The sequence below is a fragment of the Heliangelus exortis genome, chromosome 1 (assembly GCF_036169615.1).
Source record: "Heliangelus exortis chromosome 1, bHelExo1.hap1, whole genome shotgun sequence".
NCBI lineage: Eukaryota > Metazoa > Chordata > Aves > Apodiformes > Trochilidae > Heliangelus > Heliangelus exortis.
Window position 1 is genome coordinate 182,642,063 of NC_092422.1, and position 24,283 is coordinate 182,666,345.

The 24,283-nt window shown below is 38.5% G+C and overlaps 1 protein-coding gene across 1 annotated transcript; it reads left to right on the top strand.

Moving 5' to 3' along the window:
- The first annotated feature begins 5,823 nt into the window (after positions 1-5,823).
- REDIC1 (regulator of DNA class I crossover intermediates 1) lies at positions 5,824-24,145 on the top strand. The gene is made up of 13 exons (XM_071733895.1): positions 5,824-6,178; positions 7,760-7,799; positions 9,926-10,061; positions 10,841-10,973; positions 11,489-11,552; positions 12,913-13,113; positions 15,900-16,006; positions 19,235-19,767; positions 20,008-20,080; positions 20,753-20,813; positions 21,410-21,476; positions 22,134-22,216; positions 22,802-24,145. Exons 1-13 carry the CDS (start codon positions 6,156-6,158, stop codon positions 23,420-23,422), a joined length of 2,142 nt encoding a protein of 713 aa, XP_071589996.1. The 5' UTR covers positions 5,824-6,155; the 3' UTR covers positions 23,423-24,145.
- The last annotated feature ends 138 nt before the right edge of the window (positions 24,146-24,283 follow it).

A 24,283-nucleotide genomic window follows, 5' to 3' on the forward strand; every position in this document is an offset into this window, starting at 1 on the left:
AAACTCTTACATAAGTAATAACATCCTTTGGCAGGCAGTGCTTCAGATCTACCATGCTGTACAGGAGGAATCACTTTCTTCTTTTGACCCTGGCTCCCATGAGCTCTTTGAGGCCCCCTACGCATGTTCTGGAAGAGGCATTCAGCAAAGCAGCACTCTCTGTTCCCCACCCTACTTGACAACTTTTCCATACCACTGATGACTTCTATTCCTTTTATTCCCCCTACCTTGGAGTGCATACATACAGGAACTAAATATTCTCTCTGCTCTTCCATGTATTTTAGCCAATGTCAGCCTCTTCCCTTTTATTTCATGTCTTCTTAGTTTCCTTAGTTTCCTTTGGTAACAGATTTTGTCAACAGCCTTAATTAAATCCATCAAGACTACAACAATCACTTCTTGCTACATGCTCATTAGGCAGCATTTCCATCTATGGAATGCTATTCACTTGCTGGCCAAGAGTTTAGTTCCTGTATTTTTTTTTCATACTGAAGTAGCAAGTAGGCTTTCTTCATTGTCACAGAATCTTTCTCCTTTTTTTCCTGACCTTTAGTTTCCAAAGCCAAGGAGGTTATTCAACCCAACATGGCTTGTTGCACACTACAGTGAATACTGTTTATTCTTGATACTATGCTTCTATCTTGGAAAGATTATTGTCACCTCATCTTTTGTTATTTTCACATTGGACAGATGCTTTGCTGAGTTCCCCAGACAGGATTCCTGCCTAGATTCCTGCCTAGACCTCTCCCCCATTTCCTGATCAATGAATACCAAAACAAAAAACCTAACTTATCTTTTCTGTAACATCCATGTCTCCTCTGAGTGCTCATGTTGTACCTTGGTCATCAACAGTCTCTGTCGACCTTCCAGCAAGCTTTTGCTCCTGGTTGATATGTAAGAATGATTTAGTAGTTTGTTTCCTTTGCCTAGCTGTTTCCCAAATTGTTTTTTGCCTATCTAATTAGATGTTTACTGAAGTTCATGTTCCTTTCTGTTACCTTCTTTTGAATACGCTACAGTTTTTGCTATGGTTCAGACTGTCTCTTTGCTTCAAGTCTGGTATCCTCCAGCTTTCTCCTAGCCACATGTAAGGATGTAATTTTTTTAGTTCCCTCTCCTAATTTGTTTTTAACAATCCACATGTGGTACCCTTACTGGAGTTACCATGACCATGGAGGATTATTTGGTCTTTGCTGCTCTTTTAGAGATACTGCTTTTGTAAAGCGGGGATTCCAGGATGAGATTCTGGACCAGATCTTGTGCATTGCTCTCCATCAAGACAAGGACTGCACTTTGTATTGAGGGCTCATTCTGTGAAAAATAATTCCACCTAAGAGCAGCATCTGTTTCACAGAGCAACATGTCAATATACTGTTGTGAGTGGTAGTGTCCTGGCTAGTGGGCTGCAGTGTAGATCCTATCCCATGTTCTTCCCAACTGGACTTCAAATTTCAACCCATGTTGATTATTTGTTTCTCTCTCAGGTGGATGGTTTGCCATGTTTGGAAACTATTTAGCTTATCTACCATTAGTCTTTAAACTAATGGCATCACCCCTTTACATTTATGCTCTCTCCTAACTCTTTCCAACCTCTTGTAATGAATCCAGCTCAGGAAGCAACCAGAAGCATTGGTCTCTTAATGCACTGTTTCCAACATGGCAGGGAAAAAAATGATCTTCTACTGGATGGATGAGTAGATTTCAATTTATGCTACAAGTATTTAAACTGGAGTTTCAAACCAAATTAATGCTACTCATATCATTCAGCAATTCATTGCCATTTTTCTAATCCAATGCTGATACTTTGAACACAAACATAAGGAAGCCCACTGTGTTTTTCTTTGGATGTTTGGCTGAAGATTGGTGTTTTGTGATAAAACATAAAAATTCTTGGCTTTCAGCAGTCTCTATAATTCTTTGAACTAGTGCCCTTAGAGTAAATAAAAAATGCCTCTGCTGTATCAGTGTGAATGGGGAAAGCACTTTTTGTTAAACTAATTGAAAGAGTGTCATGGTTTAACTTCTGTTTTTCAAGAGGAACTACTTTTTAAAAGGGAGGTTTTTTTCAATCAAATTTTGTCTTCTGTTTTAAACTCCCTCAGACTCTATCATGACTTTTAGGACAAAACCACTAACTAACTCCCTTTAAACCACCACGAAAATAGCCTTTATTTCTCCGTAAGCTGGTCTCTTAAGGAGGGGAATAGGCAGAGAGAAGCACTAACTGAGAGAAGACCATGCAACTCTGTTAATGATATTTAAGCACTGGGTTTGCCAGACAAAAACTTTCACTTGGAACAGACTCAGTTTTTTTCCAGTCATGCATTTTTTGCACTAGACAAGGTCAATATTTATATATTGATAGATAAGTCAATATTTAGGCACCTATGTAAGTGTATCCTGTATTTGAAAGTAACAGAAATTCCCACCCTGGACAGTGGATTAAGAAACATTTCAGTTACTCTGAATGTTTTGCATAGTTATCTACAGATGGATTTAGTTACCCAATGCTATATCAAGATCAAGTATTTTGAGCAAAAATCAAAGTTAAAATATGTTAAATTAACAAAAAATATTGTAATGCTGTAAAATATTTAAACACAACTGTGAGAATACCCAGTGTTTTTTTTTTACTTCACATTCATCTGCTTGATAATTCCTTCTTTTGTTATAATAAGCATTAGAGAAGGACTTTTCCTGGGAAGTAGTGTTACTATGGAAGACTAAGAAACATAAGAACCATTTGCAGTTAGTTCTAAAAAATTATGTGGAAGCACATCTTTTCTCTCTTTCTCACTGTCTCCACTCTACACCCAAGGTAAAGACTGTGATGCCTGGGGAAAGAAAGTTGCAAAAAAATTCCACAACTTTTCAACACCAGCCTTATGGAGAAATGCAGTTGTACATCAGATAGATGGCACACTGTTTTGCTGCATTACTTATATCTAGAGCTTACCTGATAATGAAAAAGCACACTGGAAGGGAAAATGAAGTGAAATGAGGGGAAAACTCATGTACTGACGGGCTTCAGCTGCAGCAGTTATTTTACCAACAGCTGGAAAGTTGTTCTGAAGAAGACCCGGTATAATACTTTCTTAACAAAGCAACATGAGATTGAAAGGTGTCTTAGCTTTATCTGCAGAAAGTCGTTTGAGGAAGGGAAGATTTCTTATGTTGAAAAAATAATTAGTTGAAGCTGCCATGTCACTTTTCCCGGATTCTACAAGCTAATGCTAGCTCCCAGATTTAATAAATGAAGCATAAAGATAACTGCAGTCTTTTCCTTTAAATCCAGATAATGCTGTGGAAGAGTAAGGGTGGCACAGAAAATATCATGTTAGAAAAACGAAACTAAAAGGGATTTGATTGTGTCATGCCTGAAACTGCCACTTAGGCACAGTATTAATGTTTAATATTTACATTAGATGGAATCTAGGTGTGGTGGTGGACATGAGGCAGCAACTAGAATGTGTTGAGCTCTGCCCAGGGACAGATAAAGAGCAGTTGAGAGTTTGTGTGTGAAGGGGCAAGCTAATATGGGAGACACTGTTGTGGCTGTCTTTTACAGGCCACCCTACTGAGATGAGGAAGCTGAAGAGGCCTACAGACACCACACAATCACAGTCCCACAGGTCCTCTGCAGGTTCTTGTGGAGGCTTCAGTTTCCCTGATATTTGCTGGAAAGGCTACACAGCCAGGCACACACACTCCAGGAGGTTCCTGCAGCGCGTTGGTGATAACTTCCTGACATAGCTGGTGGAGGAACCATCAAGGAGAGGAGTACTGCTGGACCTTGTATTGACAGATAGAGGGGATGTGAAGGATGTGAAGGAGGGGTTGAGGATGTGAAGGTAAGGGGCAGCTTTGGCTGTAGTGATCATGAGATGGTAGAGTTCAGGAACATGTGCAGTAGCCCCAGAGCAACAAGCAGAATCATAGTTCTGGAAATCAGGAGAGAAGGCTTTGACCTCTTTGGATATCTTCTTGATAGGGTATCATGGGATAGAGCCCTGGATGGGAGAGGAGCCCAGGAAAGTTGGTCAGTATTCCTGGATCACCTCCTCCAAGCCCAGGGAGGAGCAATGCGTCCCAACAAAGAAGAAGCTAGGCAAGAAGATCAGGCAGGAGATGTGAGTGGATGAGCAAGATGCTCCTGGACACTCTTGAATGTAAAAAGAAAATCTTCAGAGTGTGGAAGCAAGGACAGGTAGTATGGGAGGAAAAAAAGAAATTTTCTGAGGAGCCAGGGGTTAGGCTAGGAAAGCTAAAGCCATGGTAGAATTAAATCTGGTCAGTGACATCAAGGGAAACATGAAAAGCTTCTAAAGGTATGGCAGTGATTAAAGGGAGATGAAGGAATATATGAGCCCTCTCCAGAAGGAAACAGGAGACCTGGTCATGTGGAATATGGAAAAGGTGCTCAATGACTTTTGTGCCTTAGTCTTCACAAGCAAGGGCTCCAGCCAAACCACCCAGGCTGCATAAGGCAAAGGCAGGGACAGTGAGAAGGAAGATCAACACACTGTAGGTGAAAAGCAGGTCTAAGACCATCTAAAGAACCTGAATGTGGAAAAGTCCATGGGACCTGATGAAACCCATCCACAGCTCATAGGGGAAATGGAGATGAATTTAGGGAGGGGACCTTTAATAAGGGCTAGCAGTGGTAGGACAAGGGGTAATGGCTTTAAACTGGAAGGGAGTAGAACTGTATTTAGAGTAGATATTAGTATTAAATTCTTTAGTGTGAGGGTGGTAAGACACTGAAACAATTTTCCCAGGGAATTTGTGACGGCTCTGTCCCTGGAAGTGGAATGGATAGGGCTTTGAGCAACTTGGTCTAGAGGAAGGTGTCCCTGGCCCTGCAAAGGGGTTGGAACCAGATGATCTTGCAGGTCCCTTCCAACACTAACTATTTGATTATTCTATGAAATGCAAACAAAAATTATTCTTTCAAGTGATTAAATGAATTAAATAATCTTTCAGTCTGCCATCTGTCATATTGGCAGCAGAGACATAAAAACATAAAATATAAATGTATTTTACTATAGAGGTTTTGATTTTTGTTACAAGAAACAATTATGCATACAGATCATAACTACCAGGGACATCTCAATGATGAAACATTCTGTCCAATAAATTTATTCTGTTTAGCTGGTGATCTTCTAGAGAAGCAGATCTTCTCACTTTTCTAATCTCTTACCTTTGGATTCTATAAACACCTTAGCAAAATTAAAAGTATTAGAAAAAAATTGCCAGCCCTGGGCCATGTTTAATATTAGACTCCTAATACCTGCTCTGAGCACTCTCTACGTTTTTGTACCAATGACAATTAAATGCTTAGTAACCTGAAAAATGTTAGGCTAAAGATAACTCAATAAAGACACACTACACGACAAGATTAATATATAAATTTAAATCTTTTTTTGTGAGCAGGTGCCTTCATTTGGTGACATGATGGCAGTGAGTCACAGTGAAGGGAGTGAGGGCAGATGCGGGTGCTGCTGAGCTGTCCCAGGAGCACCCACAGCTCTGCTTCCCTCCTTGAGGGTTTGTCATTATTTATACACAAAAACTCATTGGCAGTTCCAAGGGCAATGACAACTCCTAGTAGAAAATGCTTGCTGATTCTCCCATTGCCTCTAAAATACTTGAGGAAGAGTACAATGTGGAGGAAGGTGCTTCTTGCTTGCCCTAAAAAATTATTGTGATGTGACAAGTGGGCCTGAAAGACAAAACATCAACAGCTGAGTAACCCACTCCAAGAGCTGTGAGTTTGATTTACTTGGGAAAGCAAGAGCCCTGCAAAAGAGCAATGGCTCTGGCAGCAACCTGTATGGGAATGACAGTGGTGGAGGAAGGATGGCAGTAACCAGAGCATCACTTCCCCCCCGCCATCAGCCTGCCCTGCTTGGTTTTCTGCATCTTTCTTTTCCTGTCTGTCCTTCTGCCACGCTCTCCCTCTTCTCTGCCAGCACTGGGCAGCCTGGGGGCACAGAGAGCAGCTGCCCTGGCGCTCCCAGGAAGGAGAAGGCCCTTCAGGAGGACCCTGCGGCCTTGTTGGGAGGTGACAAATCATCCCTGGGGTGCCCGTTGCCTCACCTCTCCATCCCCAGCACTGCACCTGGTAGCTCTCCCTCTGTCCTCAGAGGCAGAAAATGAATTGGGTTGGTGGCAGTCGGTAAGTGAAACTCTTCAAAGGCTGCCAGAAATGGCTCCTTGCTGACTGACTGCCTGGGTGTGCCTCCACAGACTGGGCACAGACATATTGTGTGAGACAGTCCCCTCACAGCCATGGTGTGTGAGACAGCCCTGGTGTCCCCTCACAGCCATGGTGTGTGACACCCTTGGACTCCCCTCCCAGACCAGACTGTGTGAGGAGGGGCTCACATTTGGGCCTCGTATCTCTCCACAGATGGGGGCTGGGTGAGGCTCTCCTGCTTGGGCCTTTCCTCATGGCCTCACAAATGACAGTGATTACCATTTAGAGAAGAAAGATGTATAGGTATTTAGATACACTGAAATAGTACAATAACCTCTGAGTTGTAATGTTAAAAATAATAACAATATTCAGTTTCTTTAGGTGCTGTGCCATCTGCCTATCTACTAGAAATTTAAACCTTGCAGATTTTGTAAGCCATTTGGAAGTAATGTTGCTAAACACAGCTTTATAATTATCCTGACTCTAGGCGGAATCAAACTAAAATAATGCCCTACCATCTGGAAGTCTCCCCAGCAAAGCAAGGTTTCTGAAAGCTGCCAGTCTGAAACAGAGGGAAGGGAGAGCTTCAGTTTGGAAAAAAAGAAAAAAAAGGGCTGCAATCCCAACTTTGCTCTGAATGCCTGTCTATCATAATATTCTGTCTGTAAGAAAAAGCAGTGGGGAGGAGTATTGCACTTAGCAAGTAATCCTGCTTGCTTTCTGCTTCTGCTAATTATCTGACAGAATTTCTGAGGTGAGTTTGGGATTTGCATTCAGGTGTCAGAAAAACTCTCCATTACTGCCACTTCTACCCACTGCAAGGGGAGTATGTGCATGTTTAGAAGGTGTTCCAAATAAGCAGAGTAAAAAAAAAAAACCTACTTCCAAGGGGATACTCCATATTTCGTAACTCAAAAAAAAGCCCTAATGTTAGGGCTTAATGTTAGAGCAATTCAGGCCATGACCCAAGGATTGCAGCCATGCTCACACTGCTCATAGCAGTGACCCAGAGCTTCAATTTTATGCACTATGGAATTACTTTTAGCTATCTTTAGCAAATGAGAAATACAGTTTAAGGTATAACTGTCTCCTGTATATCACAAACAACAGCAGCTCATAGCAACAATCTATTTTTTCTTACCTTTTCTAAAGAGTTCACAATATTCTGTAAAGTCCCCAGAAGCTAGAGACAGGCTCCTTTGTTCTCTTTGCTAATGTTGTTTTGTAACTAGGTTGCAGCATGACAAAGAAAATTGGGAGAACTGCATATACTGACAAAGATTCCTTAAGAATTGATTAAATTTTGCACTACAGGTCAAATGCCTGAAAGCTTTTCCTTCTGAATGGTCCTATCTTAGGTTCAAAGTGGCTTCAACAGAGAGATGTTGACATTACTATTTGATGGATTGATCCATTATAACATAAAGTAACATAACATAACATAACAACGTAGTATAACATGTTTGTGTCCTAAATTCTCAATGGCTTTTATGAGCAATTCAGGCCATGACTCAAGATTATACTTTTACTGTTAAAGCAATAATTATTTCCATCTTTCAGGAGCAGAATCATACTAAAGCAGGAAAGGAGAAAGCAGAAGGTAAATAGTTCTTGCCATTTTGAATTTTATAATGTTTAAATGCTTTAGCATTTCAAAGCATTTGGAGTGAGACTGAAAACTATAACACAATATTTGAAATATATTTGCCTGCCCGCATGTAACTTTTAAAGCAGAAGTCTTGTTGTATGTTTTACCACACTGAACAACAGCAGGAAGAGGAGAAAGTAGGAGAAGGCATGAATGAATGAATGTGCCCAATTTAAGTTTTACTGAATTATTTCTGTTAGTATATTATGTTGGTGTGTGCTGACACATCAGATTGCTTTAAGCCTTGTAGTGACAACCATGTGGTTAGCTAGACTACTGCACATACACACAGCTATTTTCCTGGGGTATATAATAGAATGTTAGGCTCATTGAGTACTTTATTCTGGCATTTGAAGAAGTAGGGCAGTTTATTTGTATTTTGAATCTGAAACTGAAATAATTAAATCAAATTTGTGGATGCCCCATCCCTGGAGGTGTTTAAGGCCAGGTTGGATGAGGCTTGGAGCAACCTTGTCTTGATGAGAGGCATCCCTGACCATGGCAAGGAGGTTGGAGTAGATGATCTCTAAGGTCCCTTCCAACTTAAGCTACTCTATGATTCAGTGAAATTTATCCCTGGCATAGCAGAAGACATAACAAACAGGAAAGAGAAAGAAAACAGCAAGTGAGGATAGTGATAAACATAGAAAAATCAAATTTCTCTTCAGCAGCTGGGAAAAAAGAGGCAGAATTGGGAAGTTCCACCACTGAAGTTGGTACCTCCCAATGCCATGGGCAGATGCACTGGCACTTACAGGAGAAGGAAAAACAGTCTTGACAGTATGGACACAGTCTCTGAAATTAAAACCTTTACCTAAGGAAATGTGGGAGCAACCAGTAGTTTGTTGCCCACTCTGCTTTTTCAGTCTCCTGGAGTCCTGTGAGTTCTCAAAATACCTGTTTTCTCAGGGATTTATTGGTCTAAGCCACACCATTTACACTGCAACTGTAATTTACTTCAGTGGAGGGGAGAAAACAGAAAATTATCCAAGAGAGGATTGTGTTTAGTAATTTAGTAGCAAATTGCTAAACACAGTGGTAATTTTGTTACTGCTGTTACACAGTTAATACTAATTTAGTAATTTAGAGGTGATGGGAAGGAAATATCTAGAACATTGAGGGAACATGGGTATGCTTTTGTGGTCTTCAAAACCATATTAATTTTTAAGTGTTGATTTGTACCTAGGATGAATTTACCTTACTGCAGATATTCTTCTTACAAAGAACAGATATTTTTCACAGATTATACCATCATAGACAGCTGAAGACTGTGATATAATAACTTATACTGGAAAATAGTTGCCAATGAACATGCTGAGTATATTAGTTACATGTAATCTGCACTTACAAGAGGAATTACATTCCAGAGGAAAAGACAGTATTATTTTGTGTTTTGATATAGCCTTCAGTTTTTAGTATCCTTCTTGGGGTTAAGATAAAGAAATTGTACTTTATTCATTTGCTGTGCTTGATGCCTAGGATTTTAGGATTATTATTGGTAGTCTTGTATATAGAGATTTTTTACTTAAAATTCCAGAATTATCTGCCTAATGTATTCAAACTGTCAGTTGTATTTCTTTGTGTTATTGCAACAAAAAGCCTTTCCAAAGTCCCAGACTTCAAGATTTTTCTTCTTTACCTTTTTTTTTTTTTCTATGTCAAGAAAGTCAAATAAACTCTTCCTGTCCTTATAGATAATAGCTTATGAACTGCCTAAAAAGCCCAAATTTAAATTTTTTTTTAGACTTTTTCCTTGCAGAATTTTGTTATGACTTTTATTTTAAAGAAATAGTTTTAATGATCATACACAAGTTTGAGGCATGAGTGTTAAGCACTAAGTTTTGGACATCAAGAGAACAGTGATTTATTTTGCATGTGATGATGTGCAGTCTTTTTAAACACAGCAAAACCAAGCTAAGTAACAATAGAAGGGGTGTGAGAATTGGAGGGATTTAGTTCCTTTTTATTACTAAGGATTGTGTCTAAAGTCTTGCATGGTAATTTCAGAAGAACTATACACGCTGCTAATGTGTTGTTGAAGCTTCTGTCAAAAATTTATTGTCTTTTAAAACATTTAGGAATTCTTTGAAAAGAAGAAACTTAAATCAAAAATGAAGCTTCTTGGAGTATCATCTCCTAAAAGTTCAGCAGTCAGTTTAGATCTCCTGAATCTGTATGTTGTTAACCAGATATCAGTCAAAAAGGACAACACTGGTAAGTTTAGTCTAACAGCCTTCTGACTTCACAGTTAACAGAATCAGTTTCAGTAGCTGCTACAGTAATTATAGTTCTTTTTCCTCCACTTATAATTTAATGCTCAAATAAGTGTTGTTTTATTTTCAAAATTAAAAAATAGTATTGTAAATAAATAGAAACATTATGGTTGAATAAAAAGACAGGACATAAGAGAAATCGAATAACCTTGGCTGCTCCCTGATTCACCTTTAAAACCGTGCACTTGTGCACCTTCCTCATCCCATACATTAAGTTTTCCCTACATCCATTTCTTTTCCCCTTTGCCATTGAATGGGTCCACTAGTATTCCACTCCTTTTTTTCATGACTTTTGTGGGGCATTTGGAATACTCTACCAGTTCTACTCAGAGTATCTTTCTTAAAATCCATCATTAAGCTTCTAAAAAAGTCTCTACAAATTACAGGAGTCCTAACTCTTACTCTCTGTGACATATTCATAAACCAAATTGTGGAGAATATGTTGTCCTATGCTCAGGAATATTAGAAAGTGATTGAGTAGGTCAACAGAGCTTGTCTACACACAGCAGCTGACCTTAAATAATTTTATACTCTAATGCCATTTAAAACAGAGCTGTTGCATTGCATCTAGTAACAAAGAAAGAAAAAAAAAAAAAAAAAAAAAAAAAAAAGGCTTTAAATTAATTAAAAAACATAAAACAACAGTCTTGTATGCTGAAAACTTTCAGCTCAAAACTTTCTCCAAGCCCAGTGCTGACATTCCAAATACTTTCATTGCAGAGAATCCGAGGAAGCCAGTCCACATTGATATCACTGAGAATGTAAAAATACCTGGTAAGAGGCACAACATTGAGCTCCCCATGTCACCACCACGTATGAAACACTTGTCAAATTTAGATGACATCCAGAACAGGTACTTGTATAAAATAGGCAGTAGTTAAGCAATAATGAAGTTCTAGAAAAAGTATCTCATCATAGTCTTATATTTGTAGTATTAAGTAAATGTAAGTATAACATTCTAAGACAAAGTTGTTTCACAATCACTCCTGGTATTCCAGTGATAATCCTGCTATGAGAGAGTAAATAAATGTATTCTAAATAAAATACTGTACAGAAGCTTAGAGATAAAAAAAAACAAACAAAAAAACAAAAGAAAAAGAAGTGTCTTTACTTTTGTCAGGTACATACACTGTTTACCTTGCAGACCAGTCTATTAAAAAACCATTTTTAATTTAGCTGTTTTCCTATCCAACTTCAGACACCATGAATTGACTGACTTACACACTGGCTGCTCACAACTTAAGAATCAGGCTTTTTTAGGATGTGTGGAATAATGTTATTAAATTATTTTCTAAATAATACTAAGAATGTTTGTATTCTAGATCTGATATGTTGTATATCATTGGTTATTTGTATTTATTTTACAAGGTTACAACAGCAAGTATTGGACAGCAGAAGGCAGCATCTCTCAGAGAAAGTAAAATGCCATAATGTAAGTGAGTTTATTGTTCTCACTCATGTAAAGCTGAAAATGTGCAGCAAGAACTCTCTTTTTTAAGTGATTTTTCAAAGAGTGTCCACATCTCAGGGATACTGAAACATGTGAAGTCTTCCTCTGTAGGGCTATACTCTTATGTTATATGCCAGTCATATTTTCATAGAAAATTTTAGATTTGTTCCTGTTATTTTTTCATATATATTGAAAGCATCACCTTGTTTTAGGCATTTCACAAAATATTTAAGAATATCAGTGATCTAAGCTAGTCACAAAGGACAGAGAGTATGGGGAAGAGGCTGAGGCACAGAGTGGGTAAATTAAAAAAATATGCAGAAATGTGAAATGATGAAATGTGAGAAGCATAGATAGAAGTGAGTCTTTAAGAGGAACTTAGTACAAGTGTCTGTGGGTACAACTGGGAAGTTCATGCACTCATTGAGTTTACTGTGAAAATCTGTTTTTTGAAGGCACACAATGTGGCCAGAAATAATGGCTCAAAATAATGGGTAGGTTTCTCCTCAACCTCCACTAGTATGGACATATTTAACTACATTCATCAAAACATGTGGCAATGCAGTGTGTACACACAAAAAACTGATTTGATGTATGTATTTAATGTATGATTTAATGTATTTATGAAAAAATAAAATGTAAGTACTATATGTTGCAAAGAACTGATTTTAAAATTGTCATAAGTTAAAGTATCGAATTTAAGTAATTAAGATATATCCACTTTATTAAGCTGAAAGAAGGGCAAAACAATTAATAATTTTCAGCTTGTTGCAAATGTACAGTTCAGTGGTACAAAATTTTTGTGCAATTAATGTACAAGATCTCCATTACAAGATACTCCATTGGTATTTTGTGCTGCTTTCCCTCGTTAAACTGGTTTATGGCACTGCATTCAAGTAGCTGTGGATACAAGGACATTTCATAATTTTTGCCTTCAAATTTCTCCTTGCCTTGTGTTCTGATCTGCTTGAGATTGCATTGTTGGTATCACAAAATGCTGAAGTTCTCAGTGGAGTAAATTTTTTTCCATGTTATTACTTAAGAACCAACAAGCAGATTATGTACCAATATATCTAAGGCTAAAAATGTATTTATAACCTTCTCAGGATAAATTTGTGTGCATGTTTCAATTTAAGTAGGTACTTAAGTGTTTCCCTCAAATAAGCCCTTACTACCTTACGGGTTTTTTAAATAATGATATTAGGATACATGAAGACTTTCTCTTGCATGTGATACATATGCAGATGTAAAAGATGTAGAATGCAATGCATTGATCAAACTTTATGCAATGATCAAAACAGCTTTAGATAAATAAAATGTCTCTTTGCTATGTTTTGTCTAGTTACCTCAAGTAACAGATTTAAGGTATGCTGACTCTAGTATGGAACATCAAGACAACATAGCAAGAAGTTTTAGTGCATGTCCATTGTCCTCTTCGGGTTTTTGGTCCCCTAACTGCTCACAATTTTCTGAAGAAAATTACAACACAAACCTCATGGGTAGCACTTGGGAACAGACCTATGAAGAGAAGCTGCAAAACCAGGTTAGATTGATATTTTTTTCATTTCAGCAGAGTTATTTAAAAAAGCTTTCACTTATTTGGTGTGTAGAATTAGCAGTAAGGTGGAATTAATTATGAATGATTAACATTTCTTGTAGGCTGACAGCATTTAATATTCCATATACACAGTTATATTTATGGCAATAAAATACACTTGATGAGCTTTTGTTCATTGAGCTCTCGGTATCACTGACATCTGCAGGAAGAGAGTCACTTACTGCTGGCTTTCTTTTTTTTCTGGCTTGCACAGTTGGTCAAAGAAAGTTGAAATATATTAGTTATAAATGCAGCTTTATTATGAATACAGATTTTATGACTGGGTATAGTATGATCCCAGGTGATCACTATGACCTGATCAGTAATCATGCAGTGTCCCAGTGAATAACATAGTTCTTACAGTATTCACAATGGTCCTAAAAGGATAGAGGAAAACCTGCTGCTTAACTAAAGTTAAGTTTAAGAAATAGTTGGAAGATATTTATCCTGATGCTTATTACTAATTTTTTCTTTTTGTTAACTTTGGGGTCCTTAAAAGTCATCTTTAGAAATGTAGTAGGAAATATGTCTCGTAATACGCTTGATTTTTAGAAAACATATTATTAATGTAAATAATAAAATATATTCTGCATGTATCACCAGTAGTATTTGAAAGTCTTGAGGTAAGTGAGGAAGGAGTTCTTCAGGGCTTCAGAAGGAGAGATGTTGGGTTGCCCAGAGAATGGGGTGGCAGAATCCTGCAGAAAGATGACCTGAAGGACAAAGGAGCCCAAAAAGATGTTTTCAAAGTACATGAACAGTCCACCTCAATATTCAAGAGAATGGGTAGGTCCCATTCAGTTTGATTCAGTTTGGCTGAATCAGGGTACTGAGCTCAAATGAAAAAAGAAAATGTGGAAGGAAGGAAGGAAGGAAGGATGGGCTATCCAGGAAGAATACAGAAACATTCCTGAGCTTATAGGGATGGCATCAACATGGTCAGAGCTGAAACTCAAAAGGGTAAGAAGGGCAGCAAGGAGGACTTCTATACGTATATCATTAGCAAAAGTAACCAAGGAAAATGCTGTCTATTGATAAACTGATAAACAAACAGAGTTGTAGTGACAAAGGACATGAAAAAGTCTGAGACACTTGAGACATTCTTTGCTTCAGGCTCTCTGACAAGGTATGCTCTCTGGCATATCTTCAATCTCAGTAGAATCTGAGGGATAGTGGTACAAAAATAGAAGTGAGGGATCAAGTTAGGGAATCCTTAGTAACCTGACATTAGGAAATACATAGGACTGGACAGGGTGCATCCAAGTATATTGAAGGAGTTCGATGACACCACTTGCAGGGCTGATGTCATCTTTGAAAGATTGTCCTCAGGAGCACAGTGGTCAGAAAAGTTTCTCAGCTCTGTCCCTGAAAGGGTTATGTAACTATATCTCCTGGAGGTAACTCCAAGGTACCCGAAGAACAAGAAGGTGACTGGTAACAGCCAGCATAGATTTACCAAGGCCATACTGTGCCTGCTGAACCTGATTGCCTTCTGTGATGAAATGACTAGCTCTATGGACAAGGAAGAGCAGTAGATATTCTTTACCTCAACTTTAGGGAGGCTTTGACAAGTTTTCCCATGGGATTTACAAATCAGAGGAATGGGCAATAAACATGGGTAAAAAAATACCTGTTACTGTAATGCTCCAAGTAGTTTTCTATGGGCTGAAGTCTAATTGGCAACAGGTTAGAAATGACAGGGATCCCCAGAGATTAATACCAAGCCTGGTACATCTTCATTAGAGTTGCACAATGAGACAGAATGTACCCTTGGCACCTCAGCAGGTTCATGCATGACACTGAATTTGCAGAGTGATCATTAAAGTAGCAGGGCTGTTACTCAGAGGGACCTCGTCAACCAGAAGGTCAAATACAGAGAGGGTTGCAGTAGAAGGAGCATAGCCAGCTGTCAAAATCAGGTGCTTATTTCCCTCTGAGCAGCATATGTGAGAATACATCTGAACACTGTGCCCAGTTTTGGGACCCCCAGCACAGGAGAGAAATCAGCAAACTAGCAAGATGAATGAAGTGCCACAGAAATTGTTTAGGGAATTGAAGTGCATGATTAGTGTGGAGAGACTGAGTGAAAAGGGCTTTCATAGCCTGGGAAAGAGGAAGCTGCAGGGATGTGGAGTGAACAGGGATGCTGTCTTTCACAGTCTGAACACAGCTGCAGACAGGACAGAGCCAGATGTATACAGTGAAATGTCAAGAAGATCATAAGATTCAAGAGTAGAAATTCTGTTTGCATGGGAAAAGGTATTGCCACAGAAGTAGCTAAGCACCAGATGGGGTCAAACAGGTTGTGGAATTTCAGCTGAACCATCCTGAACAATCTGACCACCTCAAAGCTGGTCCTGCTTTAAGCAGATTGGACTGGATACCTCTTGAGGTCCCTTCCAGACAGCAGTTCTCTATGTTTATGTGAACTTCATTGGGACTTCATCTTGTTACAGTCTACCAAGCTTATCTCTACAATGAGAGGATGAGGTGCTAAAAGGACATTTTGCATGTTGGCAGTGATAAACAAATAAAGAAAAGTATGAGTTTCACAGGATTCAGTTGAGCTCTAAGGAGGTCTTGGCTTCTACTGTAAAGATGAAAGAAGAAAAAAATACCAAAAAAAACCATGTGAGAAAATATGCATACTATTTGCAAACCCAACCTTAAAATTTAAAACACTACTACTGTTATAAATATTTAGAGTTTGACAGCTTCTACTCTTTTCGCAGACAGGAAATAGTTTTGCTCAAGACCCTTGGATTACAAAACCTCCAAGCCACTGTATTTTCACGAAGTCTGATACAGTGCCTCAGGAACTGTTTAATCCATTGCATAGGTAGGCAGTGATTTCACATTAAAAAGGGAAGTAACATCCAAATTTAAGTAACAAAAATATTAAGATAATCTGAAACTTTTTTGCTACTTGATGTTTCACTGATTTTTGGTGGTTTTCAAGTAGGAATCGAAATTAATTGGAGAGACTGAGCTATATAAATTTGCTAGAAGGCAGAAAAATGGGAATTTTAGGGAGGCACTTAGAACCGTGATCTATTTTTTGCTATGTCACACGCGATGGTGTTATTGAATCCACCCCAGGTGAGAAGCAGGGATTCACTAACAGGCCACGGGGCTTGTGGCTGCCCCAGAGCTCACTACTTCTTGTCACTGTTGCAAGTGCTTGTCTCATGACCTTGATGCTGTAGCTATGGAGCAACTTTTCCACTTAATACTGTTTACCTTCAGATTCCAGGAACAAAGAATTCCTTTTCTTTCACATGTGATCCTGCTATAGCTATTTTTTTTTTTTTTTTTTAAGAATAATTTGAATAATACTTATATAAGAATATACACTTTTTTAAAAAAGCATGTCAGTCTCTTTTCAGTGGTGCCCAGCAATAGGACAAGGACTAATGGGTATAATCACAGAATCAGCCAGATTGGAAAGGACCTCTGAGATCATCAAGTCCCACTCTTGATCCTCTACTGCTGTGGTTACCAGACCATGGCACTGAGTGCCACATCCAGTTTCTTCTTAAAAACCTCCAGGGACAGAGAATCTACCACCTCCCTGGGCAGCCCATTCCAATGTCTGATCACTCTCTCTGTAAAGAATTTTTTCCTAATACCTAACCTAAACCTCCCCTGGCAGAGCTTAAGTCCATGCCCTCTTGTCTTACTGGTAGCTACTTGGGAGAAGAGACCGACCCCCACATGGCTACAATCTCCTTTCAGGGAGTTGTAGAGAGTGGTGAGACCTCCCCTGTATAACCTAGAGCACAGGAAGTTCCACCTCAACATGAGGAGAAATTACTGTGAGAGTGGGCGATCTCTGGAGGTCCCTTCCAACCCCTAACATTCTATGATCTGGGAGATGATTTAGTGGTTAAGGTGGTATAGGGCTGACAGTTGGACTCAATGATCTTGAAGGTCCTTTCCAGCTATGATGTTTCTATGATTCTATGAAATCTAGAAAATATTCCTTTTTTTATGTGGCAATTAAAAATATTTTCAATCACAGAGTGTTTAGGGCCAGATACATTTATTTCAGTGTCTTTCCAGGAGCTCCTGCCTAAAATCTAGAGATCTTACAGGGCTAATCTTCCTTTACTTTTTAAATTCTTTACATCTACCATTTCATTGGAAGTTCCTATTGCTCTCAAGCCTTGGCTGGATAGAGCCATTAAAAGGCTGGGCACTATTTTGCTGTTCCTGAATTACCTACAGCCTGTTTGCCTTGGAAGTCAAGTGACTGATAAGCTCCCGGTTTACATGATAACTTGAGGAACAAGTCATCTCCCAGTCTTAACTCCTTTCTCCTTCTCTACTCTCTGGTTTCTCCCAGCTTTCTCCAGCAAAATCTGAAATGAGGATAACATTCACCTTGCTGTATATCTTGGTGAAGACCTGATGAATATCTTTACATTTAAGACCTATGTGATCTTATCTCACCTACATCTTTTTATTGCTGTCTCCACAGCCTCTCAGGCCTGCACTTCTCTGCTTATGGCACTCCCCTTAGTCTTCTCCCCATTCATGGCTCATGAACAGCAACTTCTTTCAAACCATTCTCCAAATCCATTTCGTTTTATCATCCTTATAATGTGTTTACCTGCTATAGCAATAAATTCTTATACCTCAAGAGCTGGCAGTTCTGGGAAGCGAGTTCCTTTCACTGAGTGAGAAGAGCATAAACTTGTACAATCTTTTAATGTAATTGTAGAAATTACATTAACTTTAATTACATTACAATTTTAATTGTAATCAATGTGCATCCAGTGCATACATCAGAGAGGGGTAACACCTCATTTAGTTAATGATCATTAACTAAATTTTTGGGATGTCTTCTAAAAATACCAGATGTCTTTCATTCTGAATGTGCTTACCTATTTCCTCATCTACTATTAACTTTTATTTAGCTGTATCACATATTTAGCCAGAGTGAGGAACGAGATTCTGAATTGCTTCATAAAATGTTTTTACCTTCCTCAGGCAGATGCATTCAGGTTTCTCCAAAAGAAAAGTCTAGTGTGCTTAGCCTTTTAAAACTCTTCTGAGGGCATTTCCATAAGTAGTGAGTACTATTTTCTCATTTACATTCTCTAGGAACTTTATGCAGTTCCAAGTATTTGCTGATCAAAATATTACAGATGCATTCTCCAGTAAGAGTTTGCTGTCCTACATTTCCATTTTCAAGTTCCATTGATAGCATTGCTCAATTTCTTTTTTAAAAAGGGCATTTTTTGAATAGTCCTTTGCCAGTTCTCTGTGCTTCAGAAGCCTCTCAACTTTTTTGCTCAGATTTTCTGCAAGTTCAGTCAACAGATCAAGCCTAGAAAAAAGCAGTGAAAAAGTTACATTATGAGCCAAGTAAGTGAAAGCACGAGTGTTTTCATGCTAGTGACACTAACATGATAGCATCTTCAAAACCACTACTATTAGATATGGGGTAGGGAAGTACTGGCAAGCAAAATGTTTTACAGGCCTCCTGACAGTAAAATAGGAAACTTCTGTGCTGCATTAGGATTACTAACCTCAAGTACAAATAGAAGTCACTTGCTAAAGAGACCAGTAATTAAAAATACACAGAGCATATTATTGGCTTTCAGTGCAAGAGAGAATTATAGTCTTAAAAAGCAAACTATTTTAAGCATTTTTTAATGAGCAGAAGAAGCTATCTTCCTTTTTTTTTTCTTTGAAAGTGGCTTTCTTTGGTCAGCTGGTGGAGCAGCAGTGACATACTGTGGATGAATTTATAAATCACAGTTCTCTACTCAGAATGTATTTCATGTCTTGGTATGTTAGGAAACATCATGAAACAGAACTCATTTCAAGTCGACCTTCCTATAAAGGGGAAATAAAATTTAGGTAAAATACAGGACACTTTCTCAGCTGAAATAATGTATGTTTGCTACAAAAGCAAGTGTGTGAGCACTGAAGTCTTTTAGATTTTTATCGTCAAGGTATCGTAATTTTTAGTGTTAACAGTTTGTGGTTTGCTAATTTATGTACTGTACTGAGCAAACTGTTCTTTTTTTTCTGCCCCCATCTCACCTACCACCCCCAGGCTGGACTGTATGAATTCTACCAGGAAAAATCCAGTGATAATGACCAGTAATGAATCAGAAAACAGTGAAGGAATAAAAGAACTGTTGTTTGATGTTGTGAAAGAAACTGCAGAACTGAAAGCTCCCCAAGATGGAAGTGATTGTTCCTTTCTGGCACTGTTTGAAGATGTGAGCAAACCAATCCAGAATATTCCTTCCACGGAGCATTTTAATCCTTTTGTTAACCAGAGTAGTGGTGCCATTTTTACCATTGATACTAATGATGGAAATCAAATGACCAACAGAAATTATCAATATGATACCAGAGAGGCTTATTGTGCAATCAGTGCAACAAACAATTCTGTAGACAGACACCTTGAAGGTGTTTTCACAGCTCCAGAACAGCTTTTGTTTAAAAGTAATGATGTCTCAAGTGCAAACTATGAGCAAACCAGTGGACATCATAAAACTCACCTGCAGGACTGTTATGAGGGACAGCACTACTTTATACCCTCTGAAAACAAAGAAAAACCTGCAAACCTTGAAAAAATTGGTAAGTATCAATATTTTAAGGACATATATTCTAATTTTTAGTCTTCTTTTAAGGACATAAGTTTTCATATGCAGAAATGTGTCTGCCTTGACCAAAAGCATGTCATGAATCTTCAGAATGCAATTATTTAATTTTAAATCAAATGGTTTAAATTATTTTTGAAAGTTGGCAGAAACATTTATTTTCAAATTAGAATTATACTACTGCATTTAAAAATCAAGGCTTACTTTTTTATTTTAGAGACATTTGGTTATCACCACGATCATCAGATTAACTTAAAGGAGAACTTACAGAACCATTTCAGAAAAAATAGGTGAGTGCAATGGAAATTATCAGTCTATTAACTAGTCATAACTGCAGAGACCTTGCTGGACTGGACAAATCCTGCTAAGAGGACATGAAGGCAAAATTCTAAGCAGTATTACTGAGGACACAAGTTTTCCCACTGAAAATAGTGACTAATGTGAAAAATGCATGTAAGGGCTTGGTACCATTGTTCATCTGCCCATGGTAAGTACAGAGAAAGACTGCTTCATGGGAGAGTCATCAGTCCTTGAAGTTAAGCTGGTGCTCCCATTTGCCTTCTAAAAGACCCTGCCTCCTTCCACTGACCAGAGGAAATCAGTGTCTTCCCTGGGCTAAAGGAAGCACATGTGTGTGCCCCATGTTTTACAAGAGACAGTTTTATCAAAGACTCTGATTCATACCACCTCAGATTTTACAAAGCAGCACTATCTTCTGTCATCTCTCATTGCAACTTGCATTCCAACAGAAGTGAGTTTTGTGAAAAACAGGTTATTTGTGTTAAATCTCAGGTTCAGAAATAGTTTCAATGATCGCAGTAGTGGGAAGCATTTAATGGTTACTCAAGACAAAATAAAAATTGAAGAAAAAAAAATCTAGACTAAATTATTTTAGTATAGATAGGAAATAAAATTATAGGAAAGGAAATAACTTACCAGAGAACTCTGTTTGTGTCCCTCAGTGAGGATGAATCTGTGAATGAATCAGCCTGGAGACAGAGACAGCCTTTTGGATATGAACAGGTAACTTTTAAAGAGACTTTTTTCTTTTTTTTTTTTTTTTTTTTTTTTTTGTTTTGACAGGCCTATTGTTTTGCACCATTCATTTGAGGTACAGAAGGAATGTCAACAACAAAATTAGAAAAAAATTTAGAAACAAAATTTAGCTTCACTAAATTAACTTCTGTGGAAGCTTCTTTTTTATTATGGTTTGTATAAGGAATCAGAAAAAACAGCTTCTAGTTGTGTGGTTCAGGAAGTCCTTTCAGGTCCATAATTTACACAGTTTGATTCACACCTAAGCTGATACCTGAAATACATTGTGTGAATTACCCATTTACTCTTGGGATCAGATTTTTCAGGCAGTACCCAGACACTATATGCAGAACATTTCATTGTTATAAAGGGGCTTTATACATATACAATATACATATAAAGAATCTTTCAGATGTTTTCCCTGTAGAAATCACTGAGGTATGTATGGTGTTGCCCAGGGATTTTCTGCCTCATGAAATAATTTGGGGTACAGTGCAGTGTCTCCTTTATGTAATGTAAAAAAGGAACATTACTTACTTAGCCTGAGGTGCTGATCCCTCACTATTAACAGTTATTTTTAAAAGTTCACAGCAGCACAAGAGAAAGAGTATAAGCCTGCAGTGAGTTCAAATCTTCACAAGACAGAGAAGGGTTAGTACCATTTATACATTATTAATTTTTAAAATTTGTTTTTTCTCTACATGTGAAGCTGAAACAGTTTATTTTAAAGCCAGAGACAAGTGTTTTGATCTTCCTAGGATGTAACATCTGAGAAAGGCTTGTATTTTTGATTCACATATGGACAGAGTAAGAGGAGTCAGGAGGGAGGTCCCACACCCTTTTTGCTCCCTTGGTAGCTATAGGAGTCAGCTGTGCTGGCTGCATTTCAGAGCAGAAATCCTCCCAAGGGCCCCCAAGAGAAAAACATGGCCATAAACCCATGAAATTTGTATGGTAACAAAGGTGTGCAGGGAGTTTGCTGCCTTTTCCCCCTGCCCTTGCTCTGCAGAGTCCTTCCTCCTTTTGGGTAGCACAGTTTTGCTGCTGGTACAGGTTGCAGATTAACATCATAGTTGAAGTTCTGGGGGACCTTTCTCACACTTTCTGTTAAGATGTGTTGTCCTGAAAGGAGAACTGGCTATTGCCAAGAACCAGGTTGACTTCACTAGTATTTTAGTCTTTAAACATTATCTAAATGCTGTATCAGAAGCAGCAATGTTTAATTCTACCTGCTGTACTTGAGAGTTGGATGTTTGGGAAATTTTTGTTGAATAACCCCTTTTCTGCCTTGTTAATTTTGTTTCTCAGATGTGGAATCATCACTCAGCAGTCAGTCTCCCAGTTACTCTCCAAGGCAGACAGAGAGCTGTTTCAGCTCTAGTCCTGACACAGTGCGTACTGCCCCTCTGAGCCTTTGCAGGGGGTCATTTGGATGATATCTGGATGCCTGAGTGGCATCTGGATGCCTGAGTGGATGCATCCAAAGGTGGATGTAGCTTGAAACTTATTTATGGTTTAGTTTTGCACAGGGGAACCTCAAGTGTGAGGAAGACAAGGAATGATTAGCTATACATTTTCCTACATAGTTTAACAGATATGGTCTTGTCTTTGCTGTGGAATTACAGTAACATAGCTGTGGAGGATGCTAAGCAAGCTTCTGGATTCCTCCTCCATGTATAGTTGCCTGACATTTTGTGCCTGTAAAGCAGGAGCATTTGACACACTCTATGTTTTCAGCCATTCTTCAATACAAAAATGATACAATATTAGAACAAAAATTCTGTGAGAAAGTGGAGGCCCACCTTACCCACCTCTTCAACAAAGGTCAGGAACACCTCCCTGAAGAAAGACTTAATAAAGACCCCAAACAGTTCTGGCCTTCCTGTTTATTTCATTAACTTAGTTATTAGCTAGTTATTAGCTTAGTCCTTGGTTACTGAATTATCTAAACAGTACATACAATTCTGTTCAAACAGTCTGAAGAAGAAGATACAGCCAAAAAGAAGGAATATATAAATGAACAGTCCTTGAAGATAACTGATGACAACCTAGTCTCAGCCTCAGCAAGGACAGAGACCATCAAAATCCCTCACACCAGAACCTTGCCTGTCCAGCCCTGCAATATTTTGACTGGAGAAGAAGCAACCCGTATTCAGGAGAAAAGCTCTATTTTATGTGCCCCTGAGGAAGAAAATGAAAAGCACAGTGCCCCAACTGAGGGCAACTCGCCACACCAAGCCTTTAAAAGAGAGCACATCACCGGCAGTACCAGGTGTGATGGTTGGTCGCAGACGGAGAGCTCTGTTTCAGAAGTAGAAAAGGTGGATGTTGCCACCCAGTGTGAGAGTCTGCAGCTCTGCAGCTGTGGGAGCTTCCTCCCCTCTGCCCGCAGCCCGGGTCGGGTCCCTCCTCCCGGCACCTCGGGCACCGCTGGAGGGCAGGAAATGCCAGCGGCTGAGGCTCAGCAGCCGGCAGGCACGGGCAGAGCAGCGGGACCAGCTGTGCTTCCTCCTGAAGCCGAGTATCTGAGTTTGGCTGGCAGGACTCTCCAGGTGCTGAGCTACATTGATAAAATGAAGGAGAGAGACAAGCAGTGACCAAGTAGAATGGTGTGCAAGGAATAGAGAAGTTTTGCTCTCTTCATAATGTGTTTCATTTAATTGGCATATTTTGATTTTTCTAACCTGGTTAAACAAAATAATTTTTGCTGTTTGTTTGCTTTAAATTAATATTAATTACATATCTCTAGCTACCTAAATCTATTTCCAGCTATGGATTTCTATAGATCTTCAGCTGTTAACATAGGATTTTACAATAGCCAAGTAAATACAAATCTTAGGACTTAGATTGGCTCCCCCCCCCCCATCAGTCCATAGGATTTTGTAGTCTGGTAATGACTTTGCTTCTCTGGAAGGTAGCAGAAAGATTCTGTTTCACTTCAAAACATAATTGGAATTAGTTCTTTGTCCAGAACTAGGATAGTCTAATTCTTATTCATTTTAACAGGCAAAGTAGCCTTTGCCATATGTTTGTACTCAACACAAAAATGGGAAACAACAGAAAATGCACATCTGCACAAATAGAATAAAATGTAATTTTAAAATAACTAATTCATTAATTTTTGCCAGGAAAAAAGTCCAAATACCTAATCTTCCTTCCATAGCACATCTATCGATTTGTTCTCTGGTTGTGAATTCTGGCAAATCTTTTACGTATTTCTGTATCTTCCCTGCAGACTGAAAATCTGAAATGCTTTCCTCTTCATTTCAGTGTTTGTGTGAAAGTACAAATGACAACAAATAAAGTTTCTGATAATATTGTTTCTGGGTTATAGTTTAGTTTTTACTTCTGAAAAATGTTCCTAGTAAAGGTGGCAGAGAAACTCAGTTACTGACATTTACTTATATATCCATACATGCTTATTTATATTTATCTATTTATATCTACATACACACTTG